At 45.8% G+C, this 22795-nt stretch overlaps 2 protein-coding genes across 31 annotated transcripts in view; one reads left to right on the forward strand and one right to left on the reverse strand.

Moving 5' to 3' along the window:
• Positions 1 to 22795, reverse strand: part of LOC125428587 (zinc finger protein 883-like) — a 1608225-nt gene that overhangs the window by 604494 nt on the left and 980936 nt on the right. The window lies entirely within an intron of this gene.
• LOC125429232 overlaps positions 5405 to 22795 on the forward strand; it is a 52192-nt gene continuing 34801 nt past the window's right edge. The window contains 7 exon segments of the mRNA XM_048490154.1: positions 5405 to 5720; positions 7703 to 8220; positions 9739 to 9850; positions 12517 to 12581; positions 13460 to 13586; positions 14077 to 14163; positions 16608 to 18250. Of these exon segments, the coding sequence (XP_048346111.1) occupies positions 5516 to 5720; positions 7703 to 8220; positions 9739 to 9850; positions 12517 to 12581; positions 13460 to 13586; positions 14077 to 14163; positions 16608 to 18250 (2757 nt within the window). The 5' untranslated portion in view covers positions 5405 to 5515.

Consider the following 22795-nt stretch of genomic DNA (forward strand, 5'->3'; position numbering starts at 1 on the left):
TCATGGAAGGTCATGGAAGGGACATATAATTTTGACCTATATTTCACTTAAAAATAACCGTTAGGTTATAGTAGCAGGAATGGCTTGAGGTGAGGCCATGCCCAAAGGAGGCTGGGCCAATGATTCAGGGAGTCAATGACTTAGAGGGTTGCTAGCTCCTGGTTGCAACATTTAAGCCAAATTCTATATATCCTTCCCCACAAATATTGTTTCTATGATGTAATCTCTTTTTCAAATTCTGTCATGTCTCCTAGTATTCCTACTTCTGATTTTAATTCCCTTCTAAGTCTTGACATTAACTTTAAGTATGTCATCCACTGTATTGTTTTTCCTTCATCCTTGATCTCTTGCAATGATCTGATATTCCCTTCCAAGGTGATATTTTCTTTATAGAGTATATTATCACTCTTCTTTCTTTTCTCAGGCCGTTTCCGCACAGCCACTCTGGGGTGTGCGTCGGCGTATACAACGCCAACACACACACCCCGGGGCCGTTCCCACGAACGGTCCCAGTAAAGCCAGGGAAGACGGCGCTGTGCTGCGCCATCGCCCGATCGACGTACCTTCCCTGCAACCTTCCGGCGCATCACCCAGGGCAGGGGACACGCCCCCCTGCCCTGCGCGAGAGCTCTGGAGTTGCAGGGCAGGGAGGGCGTGTCCCCAGGCCTGGGCGACACACTGGAAGGTCGCAGGGAAGGTACGTCGATTGGGAAGGGGGGATGGTGCATTCCAGCTGCTGCCGTTCTCAAAGCAGTGGCTGGAAGCCGCTGTTTCCAGAAAACCTCGCTCGGGGAGCGAGGTTTGGAAACAGCGGCTTCGTGCTGCTGGGGGGGAGTGAGGGTGAACAGCTCCCTAGGGATGGCGTTTTTGCCATCCCTAGGGTGCTGTAAATGGCCCGTGCGGAAAGGGCCTCTCTGTTGTATTATGTTTCCAAGGAAAATTTTAAAAGTGTAAATGAGAGTCAGGCCCTTTCATGGGCGGTCCAATAGTGCCTGAGGGGCGGTAAAAGCGCCCGTCCCCAGGGAATCGGTCGCACGAGGTGCAGGTGCTGCGCAGCGCCCGCCCTACGCGCGCCGCCTGACGGCGTGGCCGGCGTTTCCCAACAACCTAAACACTTAGCGAGGTTGTTGAAAGCATGACAGAGCTTTACCATCTAGCGGCAGCGGCTTCCAGGCGCCTTCCCTCCCGACGGGCGACTTACCTGTCCTGTGGCCCTCGGCTGGCGTTGCGAGCCTGAGGACGCACCCCTTTGCCCTGCAACCTGGAAGCGATGGCGCGGGGCAGAACGCCAGGACAGATAATTACCGGCTCTGGCGGCTGATGCAGCTCTGCACGCACGTCGTCCTGCCGTTCTGGGACGTCCATGTGGAGCGGTCAGAGGGCGCCAGTGCGTGGATTAGCGCCGACCCGGCCCCTCCCGTCGCGGAAATGGCTTGCGCTGGCTTTTTTCCAGATTCCAAAAAGCCCTTTCCTTATTACATGGGAGAGTCTTTTCCAGTCAGGTCTTTCTTCTGGTCTGATTTTTTCCTCCATAAGTAGCTATTCCAGCTTTTAAATTTGCTGTCTCTCATAATTCTTCGAGCTGGGTTTTTGATCCATTTAGAAACCCAGGCAAGTCCTGCAGCTTGGTAGTATAATTTAATAATGGGCACAGCTAGACATTCTATTTTTTTGGATGGGGCTCCCTGGCCAGGCTCAACCGGATCTTGGTCACCAGCGACACATCCTTGCACTTAAGGATCTTTTCTAGCTCCTCCATGGCTGCCCTTTCCAGTCTCAACCTGATTCTGATTCTGTGTTTGCAGTTATATTGGTTGATGATACAATCAAAAAATAGAAAATCTTGAAAAAACTTTGTCTTGTAAAAATGCGGGCGAGACTTCAGGATTTATTCTGAAGAAGTGGACATAAATATTTTCCACAAAATGAGCAAAAAAGAAACTAGGGAGCTCTTCTGAACTGTTTTTGAATTGAAAATTATTCTTCTATCAAATGTTGTCTATTTGCATTATGTCAGTGGCTTATGTTGTTAGTTATTTGTCTATGCAAAGTTTCAGTTTACGTTACTTGTACATTGCTCAATATATTTTATAGCGAAGGTAAAGTTTATTTAGTTTTGAATTCACAGACAATATGTCATGTATATTTTCTTGCAGGAAACCATACATGGAATGGCACCTCTTGTCCTTCTCCGTGGCCATTCAGTAGATCAACCATGATCCCAGGCTCTTATCCAGTAATATCACCCTGGGGTACAATGTCTATATGAGAACATTTTCTATCCCAGGATGACCTATATCACTGTGGTAAGCCTGCTATTCTCTTCCTAGAAAACCATTCCAAACTACACATGTGGCAAACAGAATGACCTGCTGACAGTTCTTGAAGCATCTGAATCTGACATCTCCATGTCAGATTCCTACAAAATCCCTCAGGTATAAATTATGGCAAATGGACACTGGTGAGCAAAAGGACATTTCAGCCCTATTGAACAGCTACAAAATTCATCTGGTACAGATCTTGGAAGGGACTGATGTTTCTGAAGATCACATTGGTGGACACCGAACTGTATTATCTACTCAGACTGGTAGTGACTCTACACAGTTTCTCAAGTAGAGGTCTTTCACCAATGCGGTGTAGTGGTTAAGAGAGGTGGACTGTAATCTGGCCCTAGTTCTCCACGCGAGCTGCAGACTCTTGTTTGGTGAACTGGATTTATTTCTCTGCTCCTACACGTGAAGCCTCCTGGGTGACCTTGGGCTAGTCACAGTTCTTTGGAACTCTCTCACTTGCAATCTGTTGTGGGAAGAGAAAGGGAAAAGAGTTTTTAAGCCTCTTTGAGTCTTCTTACAGGAGAGAAAGGAGGTGGGGGGAAAATATATCCAAATCAGTGGTGGGATTCAAATAATTTAACAACCGGTTCTGGTGGTGAGATTCAAATAATTTAACAACTGGTTGTATACAAGCACCATTTTAACAACCGGTTCTGCCGAAGTGGTGCGAACCGGCTGAGTCCCACCACTGATCCAAATCCTTTTTCTTCTACTTCAGCCCAAGTAATGGGGAAAAAACTTTGTTGTACTAAAGTTTCAAAAATAAGCCTTGGGCACCATCTGGTGGATTATACAGATAATATTTGGTTGATGTTTCGGAAATAACAAAGAACACTGCGCATCTTACAAATTTTCTGGAAAAAGCCTTTTTAATTTTTTTGTCTTTTTTAAGACTTGCTTTTTATTTTTATTTTTTAAAATGTTAGATACTTTTTTTCCTTTTTTGTTTGGTTTCAATATCAATATCTTTTTTGTTTCTCTTTATCTTGTGCCTTTAACTGTTTTTATTTGTATAAGCACATTTAATCTATATTAGTTTAATTTTAATGTCAAAAATAGTATTTGAAGCAGTTCTGTAGTTTAACTCTTTATTGCAATTTGGATCTTTATGGAGAATTGATAATTGAAATAGAATAGACAGAATAAAGTGTGATTAACCAAAATTTGAATGTTTCAGAGATGTACAGCTAAAGAGAATTTGAACATTTATAGCTAAGACCAGAATTATGACTTGTTAGGGGTAATGATATAATAGGGAATTAGTCTGGAGAAGTGAAGGTTAAGGGGGACATAATAGCTATGTTTAAATATTTGAAGGGATGCCATGTTTTCTGCTGCCTCAGGCATGGAGGAGGAGAAGAAGAAGAGTTTGGATTTATATCCCCCCTTTCTCTCCTGTTAAGGAGACTCAAAGGAGCTTAGAATCTCCTTTCTCTTCCTCCCTCACACCAAACACCCTGTGAGGTAGGTGGGGCTGAGAGAAGAATTGTGACTAGCCCAAGGTCACCCAGCTGGCGTGTGTTGGAGTGCACATGCTAGCTAGCTAATCTGAATTCCCCAGATAAGCCTCCACAGCTCAAGCGGCAAAGCGGGGAATCAAAACCAGTTCCTCCAGATTAGAATGCACCTGCTCTTAACCACTACGCCACTGCTGTTCCTTTGGACTGTGAGAAGCTCCTTAGTATGATTGAATGCTGGAGAGTGTTTTATGTAGTTACATTGATTTTGTTTTACAGAAAGAAATGTCAAAAATTTGGAAAATGCCTAAGTTGACTTTGCTGCCATGTTCCCTCCACCCACCCTGAACAAAAGAGAAACAATTCATATCAAACAGCAAAATATCATCTGAGCAATTCATTTCTTTTTTAAAAATACAGTCCCATCATGTGTGGCGTGCTATGTAGTATATAAAGAAACATCAAACACAAAAAATGACTGTAACTCAGAAAGGGAGGATAGTGGTTGTCAGGTGTTGAAGGGCAACGAGTATGGTTGAGGGATTGGAGCACCTTCCTTATGAGGAGAGGCTGCAGCGTTTGGGACTCTTTAGTCTGGAGAGGAGACGTCTGAGGGGGGATATGACCGAAGTCTATAAAATTATGCATGGGGTAGAAAATGTTGACAGAGAAATTTTTCTCACAATACTAGAACCAGGGGGCATACATTGAAAATGCTGGGGGGAAGAATTAGGACTAATAAAAGGAAACACTTCTTCACACAACGTGTGATTGGTGTTTGGAATATGCTGCCACAGGAGGTGGTGATGGCCACTCACCTGGACAGCTTTAAAAGGGGCTTGGACAGATTTATGGAGAAGTCGATCTATGGCTACCAGTCTTGATCTGCCTTGATCTCAGATTGCAAATGCCTTAGCAGACCAGGTGCTCAAGAGCAGCAGCAGCAGAAGGCCATTGCTTTCACGTCCTGCATGTGAGCTCCCAAAGGCACCTGATGGGCCACTGTGAGTAGCAGAGAGCTGGACTAGATGGACTCTGGTCTGATCCAGCTGGCTTGTTCTTATGTTGCTGAACACTGGTGTGCCCCTTTTGACACAGGTTTGCCATCACGATTTTAGGCTGATCCTGCATTGACCAAAGGGTTGGCCCAATGGCCCCTTCCAACTGCATGATTCCGGGATCACCAAGTGCGCCCGGGAGGTTGGCAACCCCAGCTTTCATGGACCAGGATGAAAACGGGCCAGGATGAAAAAGATAGAACCTGGAGCGTCTGGGCACCTTACAGGCTAACTGCCTGGCAGCAAAGGAAGAAACCATAGTGGAGAAAAGAATTCAAGAAACCTTCGCCTGGAGAAAAACAGGGTTTTCCCCGGTCTGTACCAATAGGGGAGGGGGGTCCCTAAACTAAAGGAGTCCTCCCCGCGCCCACCCCACCGAGGGTCCGCGTGGGAAAATTCAATGCCTTTTTCCCACGGAGAGGGGGGCAGAAGGGGGCAGGAAACGACCCCCTCCCCACCCGCCCGCTACGTCTCTCTAGGAACCGGCTTCCTTGCCTCCTCGCTTTCATACGGGGAGTGGGTGGGCAGGGGGAGTGATCTTGCTTTGCAGCCGGAGATCTCGATCCGGGAAAGGGCTGGCGGGGACGTGCGTTGCAATCCCACCTCCGCCCAATAACACGCAACGGGGATGGGGTGAGCAGGTCTTCATCCATCCATTCATTCCTGGATGCAGGCATCCTTTCTTTCATTCATTCATTCATTCATTCATTGGCGCGCTGTTCTAGGCAAACAAAGAGCCTGGCATGATTTCCCAAAGCGGCAGAAAACCCAGGAAAATTTGCACACCTTTCCCCCCCCCCCACCCCCCACCCCCCGCGAAAGAGACAGGCCTCTTTCCCCCGCCGGGCGACGTCGCCCCCAGCCCAAATCAGGTGAGCAGACCGCACATCTTTGGCGAAGGGGTGAGGGTGCGAGGCTGGGGAGGGGGGAGGCCCGTCCCTCTGCACGACCCCAAAGATCTCTGCAGTTTTGGAGCAGAGGCTTCCTAGGGTGGGGGTGGGGGATGAAGGAGAGGAGGGGTTGTTTGAGGGAGGCAAGGGGAAGGCTTAGAAACGATCCTGCTGCTGCAGGGGGGGGAGGGGGGCTTTCCCAAGTGGGGTCACCTGCCTGTTAGGAAATTCCTGGAGATTTGGGGGTGCCTGGAGGGATGTGATGCCATACATTCCAGGACCATCCCCCCCAAAGCAGCCTTTTCCTGCAGGAGGGCTTCTGTCTAGAGGTCCCTTGTGATTCTGGAGGATCTCCAGATCCCACCTGGATGTTGGCAACACTGCCCCCGGAGCATGCAAACACAGAAAGCTGCCCTTTACTGAGTCAGGCCATTGCTCCTACTGCCTGGCTGGCAGCAGCTGTGCAGATCCTGCGGTGGACGGCTTTCACATGATCTGTGACCGCAAGAGTTTTAGATGGAGGTGCTGGGGACTGATCTGAGGACCTCCTGCAGCGCGAAGAAGGGCTGCTGCTGCTTCTTCTGCTCACTGGCATGGTCCCATTCCTAGAACATAAGAACATAAGAACTGGCCTGCTGGATCAGACCAGAGTCCATCTAGTCCAGCTCTCTGCTACTCGCAGTGGCCCACCAGGTGCCTTTGGGAGCTCACATGCAGGATGTGAAAGCAATGGCCTTCTGCTGCTGCTACTCCCGAGCACCTGGTCTGCTAAGGCATTTGCAATCTGAGATCAAGGAGGATCAAGATTGGTAGCCATAGATCGACTTCTCCTCCATAAATCTGTCCAAGCCCTTTTTAAAGCTATCCAGGTTAGTGGCCATCACCACCTCCTGTGGCAGCATATTCCAAACACCAACCACATGTTGCGTGAAGAAATGTTTCATTTTATTAGTCCTAATTCTTCCCCCCAGCATTTTCAATGAATGCCCCCTGGTTCTAGTATTGTGAGAAAGAGAGAAAAATTTCTCTCTGTCAACATTTTCTACCCCATGCATAATTTCATAGACTTCAATCATATCCCCCCTCAGACGTCTCCTCTCCAAACTAAAGAGTCCCAAACGCTGCAGCCTCTCCTCATAAGGAAGGTATTCCTGAGGATAGCTGTTGTTATATTCAAGTCCAGGAGAGCCAGGGTGGTGTAGTGATTAAGAGCAGTAGTGGTGGAGAACCAGGTTTGATTCCCCACTCCTCCACATGAGCGGCAGACTCTGATCTGGTGAGCTGGATTTGTTTCCCTGCTCCTATACATGAAGCCTGCTGGGTGACTTTGGGCCGGTCACAGTTCTCTCAGAACCCTCTCAGCTTCACCCACCTCAGCCTATCCAGAGGAAAGGAAAGGAGTTTGTAAGCTGCTTTGAGTCTCCTTACGGGAGAGAAAAGCAGGGTGTAAATCCAAACTCTTTAAAGAGATGGTTTTGCAAAAGGTGTAGCGACAGGAGGCAAAATAAACTCCTTGCAGGAGAGAAAGGCCAGGTATAAATCCAACCTCTCCTTCTGCTTCTAGTCAGAAAGAATTTGTAGCCTTTGACAAATTGGGCCACAGTCCACAGAAGTCCATGTTAGAATAAAATGAGGCACTACGAAGGTAAAAGGTAAAGGTGGTGCCCTGGGCAAGCGCTGGGTCATTACTGACATTTACTAGGGGAGACTGTGCTTACAGGGTGGTTGGTTTCCCATTGCCTTCCTCCGTCATCCTCACTTTACCCCCAGGAAGAACAGATGTCTTGAGCTGGCTACTTGAAACTGACTTCCATTGGGATCAAACTCAGGTTGCGAGCAGAGCTTCAACTGCAGTACTGCAGCTGACCACTCAGCGCCACAAAGGCCCCTGCCACAAAGTCCTGATTATATTTATTCCTTCTGGTGTAAGAATAGAAAATTTTGTCTGCCGTATGCTTGTTCAGCAGAACTTAGAACCTTACCTGTTTGGGATGTCCTTGTCGTAAGAAGGGCACAGGTGGAAGAAAAAGGGAACTCCCTCCGACTGATTGGAAGTGGGGCGGAGCTTGACTGCAAGATGGAAGAACCAGATTCAGCTGGTCCTGAAGAATGGAGAGAAATTCATGTGGTCCAGGTGGGGAAGGAGGAGGAAGTCTGGGAAAGGGATCTACAGGATTCCCAGGGCGAAGATGCCATCGCTTCCGATGTACAGTACCAGCGTTCCGTGCGGTTCTGTTACCAGGACGCTGAGGATCCCTCAAAGATGTGCAGTCACAATCTTTGCCAGCACTGGCTGAAGCCGGAAAGGCACACCAAGAAGCAGATCCTGGACCTGGTGATCCTGGAGCAATTCCTGGCCGTCCTGCCCCCACAGATGGAGAACTGGGTCCGGGAATGTGGACCAGAGACCAGTTCCCAGGCGGTGGCCCTGGCAGAGGGCTTCCTCTTGAGCCAGGGAGGGAACGTGAAGAAAGAAGAGCAGGTGAGGATATTTCATCCAGGTATCAGAAAGGGGTTAACAGTGCATGCTTTAGATCAGGGGGTCCCCAACCCTTTTCATCCAGGTACTGGTAACTTTGGGATTCTATCCCTGGGTGGTAGGCGCAGCCACGAAATGACTGATGGAGGAGGTGGAGCCAACTACAAAATGGACATCTCTGGTAGTAACTCTTCACTATTGCAGGCAGAACCTCTGTTTGATAGGATATCTCTTAAAATAAAATACATTAGAACATAAGAACTAGCCTGCTGGATCAGACCAGAGTCCATCTAGTCCAGCACTCTGCTACTCTCAGTGGCCCACCAGGTGCCTTTGGGAGCTCACGTGCAGGATGTGAAAGCAATGGCCTGCTGCTGCTCCTGAGCACCTGGTCTGCTAAGGCATTTCCAATCTGAGATCAAGGAGGGTCAAGAGTGGTAGCCAAAGATTGACTTCTCCTCCATAAATCTGTCCAAGCCCTTTTTAAAGTTAAAAAAATGTTCTTGCATGCACACACAGTAACTCAAAAGACCATTGTGCTGTGGTGAAACTGTACTACCAATCAGATCTCTATTGGCCAGCTGAAAGCCCTACTAGACTAAAACCACACCTGGGCCTAACAGCATACTAAAAATAAAATAGCGAGCACCATGTTGGATTCCCCTGCTTTAGATAAAGCATCCCAGCTACATTGCGTGTTGCCTGAGAAGACCTCTCTCCCTCCTTGCGCATAGGCATACTGTTCCATATGGAACCTGGTGAATATCCCACTCAGATGTTTCCACGTCTATCTTTGCCTTTAGACTTGATCATTTGGCAGAATGAGTCAAATAAAATTGTTCAGGTGTGTCGTTTTGTAGCAGGGAATCAGGTTGTCTAAGATCTGTGAAGCTTAGGCTGCTTTCATTGCTGCGTTTTTTGTATATTTGGCCTTCATTGTGTTGTTTGCTGGTTTTGTCGTTCAGCTTGATTACATTACTTGTATCTGTCGTACTGTTTCCATGCACTCTGGGTTTAAAAAACTGGTAAACCAGTTTTTCTACTGGGGTTTGTATGTTGGATACTGGTGTTAATGGCATTGTTTCTAATCAATAAGCCAGCGGGGCGTAGTGGTTAAGAACAGTGGGATCTAACTTGGAGAACTGGATTTGATTCCCCACTTCTCCACATGAGTGGTACACTCTAATCTGGTGAACCGGATTTGTTTTCCCACACCTACATTCCTGCTGGGCTAGTCACAGTTCTCTCAGAACTCTATTTTCCCCACCTACCTCTGTTGTGTCTGTTGTGGGGAGAGGAAGGGAAGGGGTTTGTAAGCCGCCTTGAGTCTCCTTACTGGAGAGAAAGGCAGGGTATAAATCCAAACTTTTCTTCTTTAATCTGACTGAAGTAGGTAGGATGCCGACTTCTGATTCTCTGACCACAGCTGCCTGAGAAGTTGGGGGATTTATCCCCATATCCTTCAATTTTTTAGCGGCCCACCACCATGACCTTCTTGCACGGGGCTCTCTGCTCTTTCAGGTACCATGGTTGTTTGCAGGTGGAACCACAGAGGAGGCTTCAGCAGGCACCATTCAGAGAGTGCTGATCCGAGGGATCACATGGGCAGGAAACCAAGATACTCCTTCAGTTGGTAAGGAGAAATGGGGCACTTTTCGTCACTTTCCCTCTTAATAGTTTCTGAGGGTAGCTATGTTGGTCTGCAGTAGAAAAGCTAGATTGAAGTTCAGGAGGCACCTTAGAGACCCACAAGATTTTGGGGGTATGATTTTTTGAGAGTCAATGATCCCTTCTTAAGAGTAGTAATGAAGATACCAGAGTCCAGAACAGGATACAGTGACTGCGGAATCTTCAATCCTATACTCTGTCTCAGAAAAATATGTTAGCAGAGTTGTATATCCCTCTGCCACAGAACTCAACATGCTGGACCTTCTCCGTGTGAGTCCCAGTGCCTACCTAGCCCTGCTCCCTCCCACATCTGTTTGAAAGAAAAAATATATTTTGGCATTTAGTTTAATTATACAGTGATATACAGCATTGGCCCCATGTTCAATAATGTACAAAATAATAGTTTTGACAAAAGCAGCATGTGAAAATGAATGATAATTCTCATGTTAAATGTATTGTCGAAGGCTTTCACGGCCGGAATCACTTGGGTGCTGTGTGGTTTCCGGGCTGTATGGCCGTGTTCTAGCAGCATTTTCTCCTGACGTTTCGCCTGCATCTGTGGCTGGCATCTTCAGAGGATCCGAGGATCCTCTGGCATCTTCAGAGGATCCTCTGAAGATGCATTCAGCCACAGATGCAGGCGAAACGTCAGGAGAAAATGCTGCTAGAACACGGCCACACAGCCCGGAAACCACACAGCACCCAATTCTCATGTTAGTTTGGGACTATATTCTAATGTGGAAGCAGACCATTTTCTCAAATGCTGCACCTCAACTGATCTTGTTAATATCTTTTACTGAGACAGGGTATAGTTGTATCTGATTCTCTAAAGCTTATACCCTGAAAATCTCATGGGGCTCTAAAGTCCCCCTGGCTGTTCTTCCACTGTAGTGCTTCTGAAATTCCTGGGCTGCTTTTTATTTTATTTTTCTTATTAGTTTTTTCCCCCAAAATATACTGCAATATAAATAACCTTATTCTTTCATTTCATTCTGCCAACTACAGAAAGAAACAAAGAGGCATCACCATAACTTGTAAAACACTTAAGGAAACATGTTGCCTTATTATTCCAAAACATTATAAACATCAGCTGTTGTGGGTTTTCTGGGCTGGGTGGCTGTGGTTTGGTAGTTTTTGCTCCTAACGTTTCACCTGCATGCCGGTCATAGATGCAGGAGTAAAAAGCGACCAGACCACAGCCACACAGCCTGGAAAATTCATACAGCCAGTTGATTCCAGCCATGTAATATGCTATAAACATTACTTTGTGCTCAATGAATTTATTTGAATGTTTAAAATTATTTCTCTAGGCTTTGGTGGTCAGGTGCTAATACAAAAGAATGCAATATTCTGAACATAGAGAAACTGTTCACTTTCCAGAGGAGCTTCTAGCTTAAAACAAGATCAACACCTGAAAGGATAACATGTCCCCACTACTTTCGGGGGAGGGCGGTATAGAAATATAATAATAAATAAATAAATAAATACTTTTAGATTGTTCTACTTTCAAATTGTATATTCACCTGTAATCTGTACATGCTTTGATGTCTCTGTAAGAACTTCTGGAACAGGGGTAGGGAACCTGCGGCTCTCCAGATGTTCAGGAACTACAATTCCCATCAGCCCCTACCAGCATGGCCAATTGGCCATGCTGACAGAGGCTGATGGGAATTGCAGTTCCTGAACATCTGGAGAGCCGCAGGTTCCCTACCCCTGGTCTGGAACAATTAACCCGCACCGGGTTTCCATGCAATCTAACTTTACCGTCCTAAATACGTTGCTTTCAAAATGGGGTTAGTCACTTCTAACCTTTGCTGAAACCAAATTAAATCCCTTCATTGAAAAATGTCTTGGGATTTATATCTTTGTGTGTGTAAAGTGCTGTCAAGTCAGAGCTGACTTACGGCAACCCAATTGGGTTTTCAAGCCAAGAGACTAATAGAAGTGGGTTGCCTTCGCCTGCCTGTGAATAATGACCCTGGTATTTCTTGGTGGTCTCCTATCCAAATAATGGCCAATGCTGTCCCTGCTTAGCTTCATTATTTGAATCCCACCACTGTTTTATACAGTTGTGTTTTTATGTTGTTTTTATGAGTGTACTCCACCCAGGGACTCTGGTGATGGGCAGGAAATAAATCTGCAGAAAATGTCAGCTGCTACTTGACAGCAGTTTCTACTTCCAGTGAGCAAAGAGGTACACCTGGAAGAAAGCCATTTCAGGTATAAGAACATCCCCAGAAATTTAGAATTTGGTCTTGCCACCATATTTAAAGAGATGCTTTATAGTTCCTACTTAGAGTAACATCTTTTTATGGAGGCCAGAATGTTCTGCCGTGGGAGCAGGGCCTTTTCAGTAGTTCACTTTTTGTGGCTTGCCTTAATTTAGGGAAATTGTCAGAGACTTTTCTGCTCCTCCTGGCTTTTGAGAGGAGGAGCTCTGTTTGGCAGTTACTTTCACATTTCTTTTGGGTATTAATTGGTATCATTTTTAGGTTGCTTTGATGTGAATAACAGGATTATTTTTTTAAAAATGGGCGGGAGGGGAAAAGAACCTCAAAGCTGACCTCCGCCATAATAGCACCAGGTAGCTCAGAGGACAAACTATCTTCCCATCTCTAATATTTTGCTCAGGGGACCGAAGGATCCAAACAGTTTGTTCTGGCCCGCAGGAGATGATTACTGAACCACGGAATAAGGTAGGAGAAAATTGTGGCAGAGGTGGAGGGACGGAGGGCAGCCTGTTTCACACTGGCCCTTACTGCACACATCTCCTAATACATTTGTAAAACATTTGTAAAATGTTTTCAACCTCCCTCCCTCTGCACTCACACTCTTGAAACAATACCTGGCCACCGTTACGTGATTATTCTTCTTTTTAAAAATTCTGTGTTGAATAAATGCTTCTGTGCTTCACAGCCTTGTGCTGTATTTTGCACTCCTAGTATACTCCATGCATCAAAGATCCCCCCCACAAAAGAAAAACAGAAAAATGCTGCAAATAAATAGGCAACAGGGAACAGAGTGACCTGAAAAATGGCTGTAAGGAAGAAGTTCAGGGAAGCAGAGAAATGTGAGAAACATACTCAGTAGATCATGCAGCAACTGAAGATGTTTTCAAAACGTTTCAGCCAGATGATTGTTTTAAAAGGAGATTCATTTAAGACATTTTGAGGCTGGAAATAAAAATTGGGTGGGGGTGTATGTAAAAACAATGTGGAACTCCATGGAGGAAACATTTTATTTCCTGCCTCAAAATGTTTTAAGTGAATTGTACGGGAAAGCCCTGTCTCCTGCCCAGATATCTTACTGGGCCTGAAAAAAAAAATCTCTCTTGACCCTGACTTCGGTCAGAGTTGCCCATTGGGAAGACTGTGAGAACCCCCAGTTGCAGCTTTTATTTTATTTATTTATTTATTTATTACATTTATAAACCGCCCAATCCCCAAGGGGCTCTGGGCGGTATATTTATTTATTTATTAAATCTGTCGTGGGAGCTTTGGGTCCTGCATGAGAAATTCTAGATGGTATTTTTGGATTCTCCCCCAGGGTAATGACGTCCCTTTTTCTCTTTCAGGGTCTGGTGACATTAGAGGAGGTATCTGTTTATTTCACCCAGGAGGAATGGGCCCTGCTGAATCCAGGCCAAAGGGCTTTGCATACTGAAGTCATGATGGAGAACTGCCGGAATCTGGCTTCCCTTGGTATGGCCCCCTCTTTCTTGCAGGCCAGCGGGGGCATAGCTAGGGAAAATGGAGCCCGGGGCAGACTCCCGAGTTTTCCGCCCCTCCCCATATGGGCTCCCGACCCCATCTCCCTACCTTAGCTGGTGACGGGGCCTGGCAGGGTGGGGGCGGGCAGGGGTGCATGCAGCAGCCACCACTGGCCTTGGTGAGGCCAGGCAGGACTGTGCGCAGCAAGGAGGAGTGGGGGGCAATTTTCTGCCCCCCACATGACCCCAACAATGGTCTATCCCCACCATGCCCCATGGAAGCTACACCACTGCCAGGCAGAGGAAGGGATGCAGTGGGTCGCCCCCTCTGTATGTTCACTTCCCCTTTCCTCAGTCATTATATATAGCTGAGAAGTGAGAGGTGTGCAAAGATCTCTGGTCGATAGTCCCTGGGCCAATGTTTGAAACAAATGCTGAACTACATGAATCACTGGCCTTCCTTTGTTTTTATGTTCTTCAAGTTGAACTTTTGATTCTCAAATCTGATCTTGCATCATGGCTGGAAGAAGGGGAAGATCCATTTTCTCAAGATGGAGAGAGACTGTCAGGTAAATGCCCAGGGGTTGAGGTGGGAACCTATGATCTGGTTGAAAAGGAAATCATGCAGCTCCAGAGACTGAAACAAGGAGTAATGGATTCAAGATACAGAAAAAGAGATTCCACCTAAACATTAGGAAGGACTTCCTGACAGTAACGGCTGTTCGACAGTGGAATAAGCTGCCTGGAAAGCTGGTGGAGTCTCCTTCTTTGGAGGCTTTTAAACAGAGGCAGAATGGCCATCTGGTGGGAGTGCTTTGATTGTGTCTTCCTGCATGGCACTGGATTGGACTGGATGGCCCTTCTGATCTCTTCCAACTCTATGATTCTATGAGTCTATTATCTTTCCCATATACATGAATCCCTTGCACATGAAGCTGCCAAAAAAATGAATCAGATTCTTGGTCCTCCGTCTACTCAGACTGGCAACAGGTAGAAGCCTTTTTATATTACCTGCTTTCATATTGCCCTTTTTAATGGGGAGTTGTCTGAAGATTGAGTCTGGGACTTCCTGCATGCTAAGCGGATACCACTGAGCCATTGCCCCTCCCCTGCCTATATTACAACTCTCGTACTTTGGAGAGAGCAAGGAGTCAGGGGAGCAGAGGGTGTGCACATTCAGCGGTGGCTGAGAGAAGAAGCCCTAATTGTTCTGAGCAAATAAAAAAAGTGGTGGTATGCTTAATAATGAATAATGGAGTGTGTGCATGAGTTTGACATTGTGGCTTGTATGGCATCTGGTTAACTCCTCTGGTTGATGGTTAATCCACCAGGTGTACGGTTGAGACTGCCTCTGTTTTCCATCAGTCAGGTCTCTTCTCCTCCCCCTGATACCATTTCTTGGTGCCATAAAGTTCAGAAGGTTTTAATGTTTTTAAATGATTTTAACATTTTTAAATGTGTTTATGGCTTTTGAATGTTTATATTATGTTTTAAATGGTTTTGTCATTAATTATAGAAACCTTGTGAGCCACCCTGGGTCTGTTGGGGAAGGGCATCATGCAAAGCTGATAAAACAAATTAAAAAATTGTGAATGTGGTTTCCTGCAAGCTCCAGGCCCACTCCGCACGAGCCAATGAAGCCGGGTTGGGGCCGGTGTAAACACCATGTTGGGCATGAACTTTGCATGGTACCCGCCCCTAACACGACTCCAAACCATCCCAACCCACGCCATCGGCCTCAGAATGGGTTAGACGAAAATTGCTCAATGAGCGATTCTTTTGTTTTATGACGGAGCACAGCCGGGCCCGAGCGAATGGCCGTGGCTGTCAGCCGCATTTAAACAGAAGAATCACTCATTGAATGATTCTGGTATAACCCCCCTCCCTGGCTCCCATTTGCAGAGCCACCAGAGAAAAGGGGCTGTCCCATGGCCCAGGGGGTCAGCCCTGCCTGCCTGTGAAGCTTTGCAGGCAAGCAGGGACAAGACAGGAGGCAGCGGGGAAGGGAACAAAGACGCATCTGTAGCCCCCAGCAGCCGCAAGGCCACTCACGCAAGAGCGTGTGAGCGGTCCCGGGGCTCAACCGGAATCAAGTATCCCAGTGTGACCCCGGCTCCCTGGCCCGTACGGAATGGGCCACAGAGTGAGGATCATTCTAGGATCTAGCTCAGCCCACTTTTTTGCACAGGTCCCGGCTCTCTACGCCTGCTTACCACTAATTGCCATGGCTGGCAATTGGAGGCTATCAAGGAACTATATTGATTCAGAGAGGTAGTGGACAGTTGGCCGTGCGTGCCAAAGGTACCAGGTTCAATCCCTGGCATCTCCAGTTAAGGACCAGCTTTTAGATGCTGTGAAAAACTGTGAGCTGAGACCCAGGTGTCAGGGTCATACCTGGTATGCCATGATTACCTATGCTTTGCGTACTGATATATGTAACCATTGCTGCCTTCACCTGAATTTATGGCTGCTTTGTAACTCCTAGACAACTGGGCCTCCCCTGACATGGGAAAGAGTTATTATATATGACCTCTGGACTAGCAGCCAGGCGGCTTCACATTATCTTTTGCTGATAGTATAACCTTGGTGCTGGGTACAACTGGATTCAACAGTTAGCAGATGTTCTGCTCTGAGGATATGGGAGGGGGGATACCAGAGGGATAAATGTGTAACCCAAAGCCAGGTTCACCAGAACTAGCTTTGACCCAGTGTTCCGGGCTTGTGTCTCCATAAAGGCTTCTGATCAATACACCAGAGTCTGATTATTGGACCAAGTTCCAGGAACCTGACACCAGGAGAGCGGCTGCCAGTCTGAGTAGACCATATTGACTTTGATGGACCAATGGTGTGATTCAGCAAAAGGCAGCTTCATGTGGGTGAGAGAGAGTGTGTGTGGCAGTCATGGCTAGACTTCCTCTCTCCCATTAAGAGTTTTTTGTGCTCTTCCTGACATGACTCATTTTGTTCCCTGCATCATTTTCCCCTCACAAGGTTTTTGTCTTACTTTCTTCAGGGCAGGAAATCAAGAGTAAGAGGGAAGAGCAGAGAAGGGCAACCGAAGTGAGCCAGACATGGAGGAAAGAACCCATTGCTTCAGAAGGTATCAGCTTTCCAGAATTTTTGAACCAAGGAGAGCTCCCTCAGTGTGCAGATCTCTTACCTGGCATAGCACACCTGAGCACCTATCGGGACATGTATTACGCTGAGAAGAAATGGTCAGATCTTGGGGAAAGTTTTAGCCAGCACCCTCGACCTGCCGTAGGTCACACTGTTCTCTCTGAGAAGTCACAGAGATGCTCCAAATACAGAAAGAGCTTTAGGAAGACAAGCCCATTCACTAATCAGCAAAGAGCGCAGAGAATGCACCTTATGTCTCCTCACAGAGGGGTGAAACAATATAAATGCTTTGAATGCGGAAAAAGCTTCAGCCACAGATTAAGCCTCAGTAACCATCAGAGAATCCACACAGGGGAAAAACCCTATCAGTGCTCAGAGTGTGGGAGGTGCTTTGGTCAAAGCGCACATCTTTCGCGACATCGAAAATTGCATGTAGGACTGAAACCATACAAATGCTCAGGGTGTGGAAAGAGTTTTGGTCGGAGATCACACCTTTTAAGACATGAAAAACTGCATGTCGGATTGAAACCATATGTATGCTCAGAATGTGGAGAAGGCTTCTGGCGGAGTTCACACCTTACTCGGCATCACAGATTGCATATAGGACTGAAGCCCTATCTGTGCTCAGTGTGTGGAAAGAGCTTTAGCCGTAGCTCTAGCTGTGCTTCCCATCAGAGGATCCACACTGGAGAGAAACCCTACAAATGCTCTGAGTGTGGAAAGAGCTTCGCACAGAGCAGCTACCTTTCTAGACATCGGAAACTGCATGTAGGACTGAAACCATATAAATGCTCAGAGTGTGGAAAAAGCTTCAGTCGCAGCTCACACCTTACTGTACATCAAAGAACCCACACTGGGGAGAAACCATATGAATGCTCAATGTGCGGGAAGAGCTTCAGTCATAACTCAGGCCTTGCTTGCCACGAAAGAATTCACACTGGGGAGAAACCATATCAGTGCTCACAGTGTGGGAGGAGCTTCCGTGAGTACTCAAATCTTGCTTCCCATCAAAGGGTACATACTGGAGAGAAACCATATCAGTGCTCAGAGTGTGGGAAATGCTTCACTCAGAATACAAGCCTTACTTGCCATCAGAGAATCCACACAAGGGAGAAGCCATTTGAATGCTCAGACTGTGGAAAGAGCTTCAATCACAAAGGAAACCTTGTTAACCATCAAAGACTGCACACCGGGGAGAAACCATATGAATGTTCAGAATGTGGAAAGAGCTTCAGCCAGAAGGGAAGTCTTATTGGTCACCAAAGAATCCATACAGGGGAGAAACCATATCAGTGTTCTGAGTGTGGGAAGAGCTTCAGACTAGGCTCAAGCTTCACTTCCCATCAAAGGGTTCACACAGCAGAAAAACCATATAAATGCTCAGTGTGTGGAAAGAGCTTCAGCCAGTGCTCACATCTTGCTAGACATAAAAAATTGCACACAGGACTGAAGCCATATACTTGTTTGGTGTGTGGAAAGGGCTTCATTGAGAGATCGAGATGTGCTTCCCATCAAAAAGTGCATGCTAAGGAAAAATTATACTAATGCTTAAGAGTGTGGAAAGGACTTCCTTTGTGTTATAGCACATAGAGGATCCATGCAAAGGAGTAGCCATGTAAGTGGCAAGAGCTTCAGACAGAGCACCCATCTCACTGGACATCAGAGTTCATACTGTGGACAAACCATATTAGACTTCAGAATGCAGAAAGTGCTTTTGTTAGTCTATGAGCCTTAATCTCATCAGAGAATTTGCAAAAGTGGAGAGCTACATAAATGCTTGTGATATGGGAATAGTTTCAGAGGGAGCACTTATTTTTCGTCCTGTCAAAGAAGACACTCAGTTAGAAGGAGTCTGAGGCATAAATGAAACCTAATTACCATTTATGGCTGCATACTGGAGAGAAATGATATGAAGACTAGGAGTATGGAAAGAACTTTTGTTGGAACTCTAACCTTACTTGCCTCAAATCATGAACATAGGAGTGAAACCAAATTAAATGCTCCAGCACAGTTCAGGATACGATGAGAAGCTGCATAGATTCTAGGTCTGAATTTATTGTCTTTTTCCTTTTTATAGTACTTGATGCTTTCAAATTGATGCAAATTATCCTTTAAAGTGTTGTTTTGGCACAAGGGCAGCTTACAAAATGCTAAAAAGCAGATAGGAGTATGGAAAGAACTTCTGGATTGGCACACTCCTTAAAGAATATCACAAGTTTCTCAAGCAGAGTAGTTAGTGGCAAGAAGACAATATGTAAATGCCACTGGGGGACAGGGAGGAGTTCTTTTGTTAATACAGATGCCAGCTGTTCTGGTTGGACGTCATCCTTTTCAGGCATAAAGTTTATGTGGCATCCTAATGATGTCTATTGAGCGACATTGGCCAAGATGTCTTAGTTATAGTAACAATTGTAAGGAACGTTATGTGCTCTTCAGATCAAAAGTGTGATTTGACTGTGACTGTTTTGTCCACTGGATTGTGTGCGAGTCACAGTGGAATGCCCTGTGGTGAGACCCTCAAGGAATTCCCTCCATAGATTAGATCAGAAAGGGTGCATGACTCCGAAGACCACGAAACTTGAAAGCTGAAGAGGCAGAACATACAGGTGGGCATGTCGTCATTCTTAGCCAAGGATAGTTTTCATCAACATGATTGGACTCCAGTTCTGGAAGTCACGCAGTTATAGCCTAAAAGCACTCTTTGTGAACTGAGAGGCATTGTTGCCTCATGTTCCAAAATGAGGGCAGAGAAATGACATCAATATTTTGTGATACCATGATGGCTCTTTTTGAAAAGCTTCTACTCTGCCAGCTTCTGAAACATCATTCTCCCCACCCCATAGGTAATATCCAGCTAGTTTGAACTTACTTCTGTTGAGAATTGGTATTTACACGTGCAGAAATGTAAAATATTTACTTTTTTTGTGCTGTCCCATCCCAAGCACTAATATTTTAATCTCTGATTGGGATACCTTTCTTGTTGTGCTTGGGTTTTAAAGGAGGGTACCAACACAGGCCTATAAGGACATTGGCTTTATTTGGAAAGGCTGAGCAAACTGTTTGTTTTCATCTTCTGGAGCTCATTTGCAGTGCCGCATTTTTTTTCATAATACACAGTACTGTACTTTCCACCATTCACAGGTTTTGTTCCCTTGTTCGCATGGGTGCGATGTCGTTCATTCCACAATCTCTCAGACATCCCCCTCTCTCCAATTTAGACTTATTCTGACCACATTGTCCATAGTGTAGATAAATCTGATATTATATTGTGCGATAGGATTGTTTTTCGCTGTCCTGAGTCCAGGGCAGGATAGAAACCCAAAATAAAGTAAAAGTTAAAAAAATGTGGACAGCAAGAGGTCAAAGGGCTTCAGTCACTGCTATAGAGCACGATCTGTTGTAAGTGAGCATGCTCAGCAGCTCTTAGGCCCCTTCCGCACATGCCAATAAACCCGGGCTACAGACAGTAAAAAACCTGCTTCAGGGGGGAATTTTACATGGGTTCCTAAACTGGGTTTTTTAAAGAATCGCACTATCCACAATTCTTTTTTAAAAATTCGGATTGCAGCCATTCACGACTGAATGGCTGGCCAGGAGGCACTTTAATCGGACGTGCTTTCCTTTCCTTTTTATTTTTTGTTTCGCAGCTGTGTTTCCACACAGGGTCACAGAGATGTCTCTCATGGCCATAGGCAAGCTTAGCATGGCTCTGGGGGGATCCCATGCCTGCCCTGGCCTACCGCAGCGGATGGCGGTAATTTTTTTTAAGTGCCTGCAGTCACGAGGCAACGGGCAGCAACCTACGTATTTCCACCGTGGGCTCCAATTGCTGCCTGCACGGTGGCAAGCAAATGGGAAAACAGGAGAGCAGGCTATTTTATCCCAACTGCAACCTGCTCTATCTGTGCTGTGCAGAAGGACCTTAGTAGCCAAATCTGAGCAGCAAGAAAAACAGAACGGCAGCCAGTTCTGGGCTGTGGCTGCAGAGAGATCCTTTGTCCAAGCCAAAAACCTACAAGGCTGAGATACTTGGGGGAAAGGGAGGGAGGCAAAGGGGGAATCTCTGGGTAGACTTGTCTGGCCCTGCTGAAGGGGAGTCTCAGGAAGTGCTGAAGAGGAAATGGCTGATTCAGAGTTTTATACTTGGGGTAGCCTCAGACTGGGAAAAAAGGTTATTGATGCCAGAATCACAGCTGTTTCTCTCACTTACCTTCTGCTGGAACTCATTTCTAATGCTGGGGAGAAGTGTGTTCCTCGTAGGGTTGCCATGCCTGGTCTGGAAACTAAAGGAAAATCACATGAGGTGGGGATTTGGGGGGGAAGGTAGTCATCAGCAATAGCATGATGTCACTTCCAGGAAAACTTGGAAGTGACATCACACCTCTCTATAAATTACCATAGAGTTTCTGGCAATTCCTAAGAGATGTGATGTCACTCCCAAGTTTTTTCCGGAAGTGATGTTATTACCATTGCCAACAGTGATATAAGAAAAATTATTTCTCCTATCAGTCACTGGAGCACCAGCTGGCAAGACCTGCTGGGGACAGGGAATCTTCCACTCCCAGTGGGCCCACGATAACACTAATCTTTGGAGTTATGAGACCCATGTAGCCATGCAGATTGGGAGTCTGCAGTGGGGAGAGCGGGAAGGGAATGGGAAAGCTCCCCTTCCTTCAGGGATCTTTTTCCTTCACAGTAGAGCATTCAAACAACCCCGCTATTGAAAATCTGACATGGTATAGTCCCCTACCACAAAGTTTTGTACACCACCTCATTCTTCTGCATGAGTAGATTTGGCCTGAGAGCATCCAGAAACACACAGAACGAAATGGCAATCAAATTTTATAGGGATGGATCATTCAACAGGATGAGGATTAGCCCCCTATATGGGAGGAATCTCCTTATGCATGCTAGTGCCCATCTCCCCTGAAACCTTCCTGTCTCACAGCATGAACAGGGATTGTCTAGCCCTTAAAATGCAGCATCCTGACAATCCACAGAAAAAGAGGTTCTTAATGACAGCCAAACTTGACTATTTCGTCACATTTCCAGTAATCAAGATGGTATGACATACAATGAGGCCACGTGGCTTAGAAGCCCTCGTCTGCCAGGTCTGTTCTGCCTTCTGTGGAGATCAGTGCCAGTTGGAAGAGAGAAAAGGAAATCTTGGCACAGGAGATTGGGGAATGTATTGCGCCAACTGGATAACATCTGTCTCACCTGACTCTGTATTTGAGTCCAAGGATAAGAACTGATGTCCCTTATGATGTGGTGCATACCAGATAAGAATGCTATGAATTTCTCTGTGAATGTATTTGACAGAAAAAAGTTTGAGTCCAACAACAAAGTTTTATTCTTGGTATAAGTTTTCATGTGCATACACTAAGTTTTATTGTGTGTTAGACAGTCAAACCTTAGCATATTTGAATGTGATGATCAGATGTGAGTCAACCACTCAACCTTCAAACAGGGGCAGTGAAACTCTTGCAGAAAGTTTTAGTTAGGAAAGGGTCCAGGAATAAAGAGTCAACTAAAGGGAAATGACTGTGGGTCAGAGTAAGCAAAACATTTTCTATTTTGTATTTGTTTGCTTGCTTTTCTTTGTGGCTTAACAGTTTTGTAAAATTACTGCAATAAAGATGTACAAAACCTGTGTTTGATAGCTCAGTTGCTTTTAGCTCAGTGCTAGAGGCTTTAATGTGGAATAGCATAAATTCAAAAGTGTGGATGAGGATATTTTGAGTAACGAGTAAATGTCTCCTTGTGTGCATTGACAGACTCTCCTGTAGGCCTGCGTAGTGATTAAGAGCAGTGGACTCTAATCTGGAGAAGTGGGTTTTATTCCCCACTCTTCCACATAAGCAGTGGATTCATTTTTAGTGGACTGGATTTGTTTTCCCAAAGCATATGCAATCAACATATAATACAAACTATAAAGAACACATAGTACAATGAGCAACATAAATAATTTACACCAGAACAGAAAATAGTTAAAATTTACAAAATATACAAATTTAGGCATCTTTCCATTTTCCTTTTCAGTCTCCAACAGGGGATACATTTACCCAGGCCAAACTGATTCAG

Source organism: Sphaerodactylus townsendi, linkage group LG03, assembly GCF_021028975.2.
Source record: "Sphaerodactylus townsendi isolate TG3544 linkage group LG03, MPM_Stown_v2.3, whole genome shotgun sequence".
Lineage (NCBI taxonomy): Eukaryota > Metazoa > Chordata > Lepidosauria > Squamata > Sphaerodactylidae > Sphaerodactylus > Sphaerodactylus townsendi.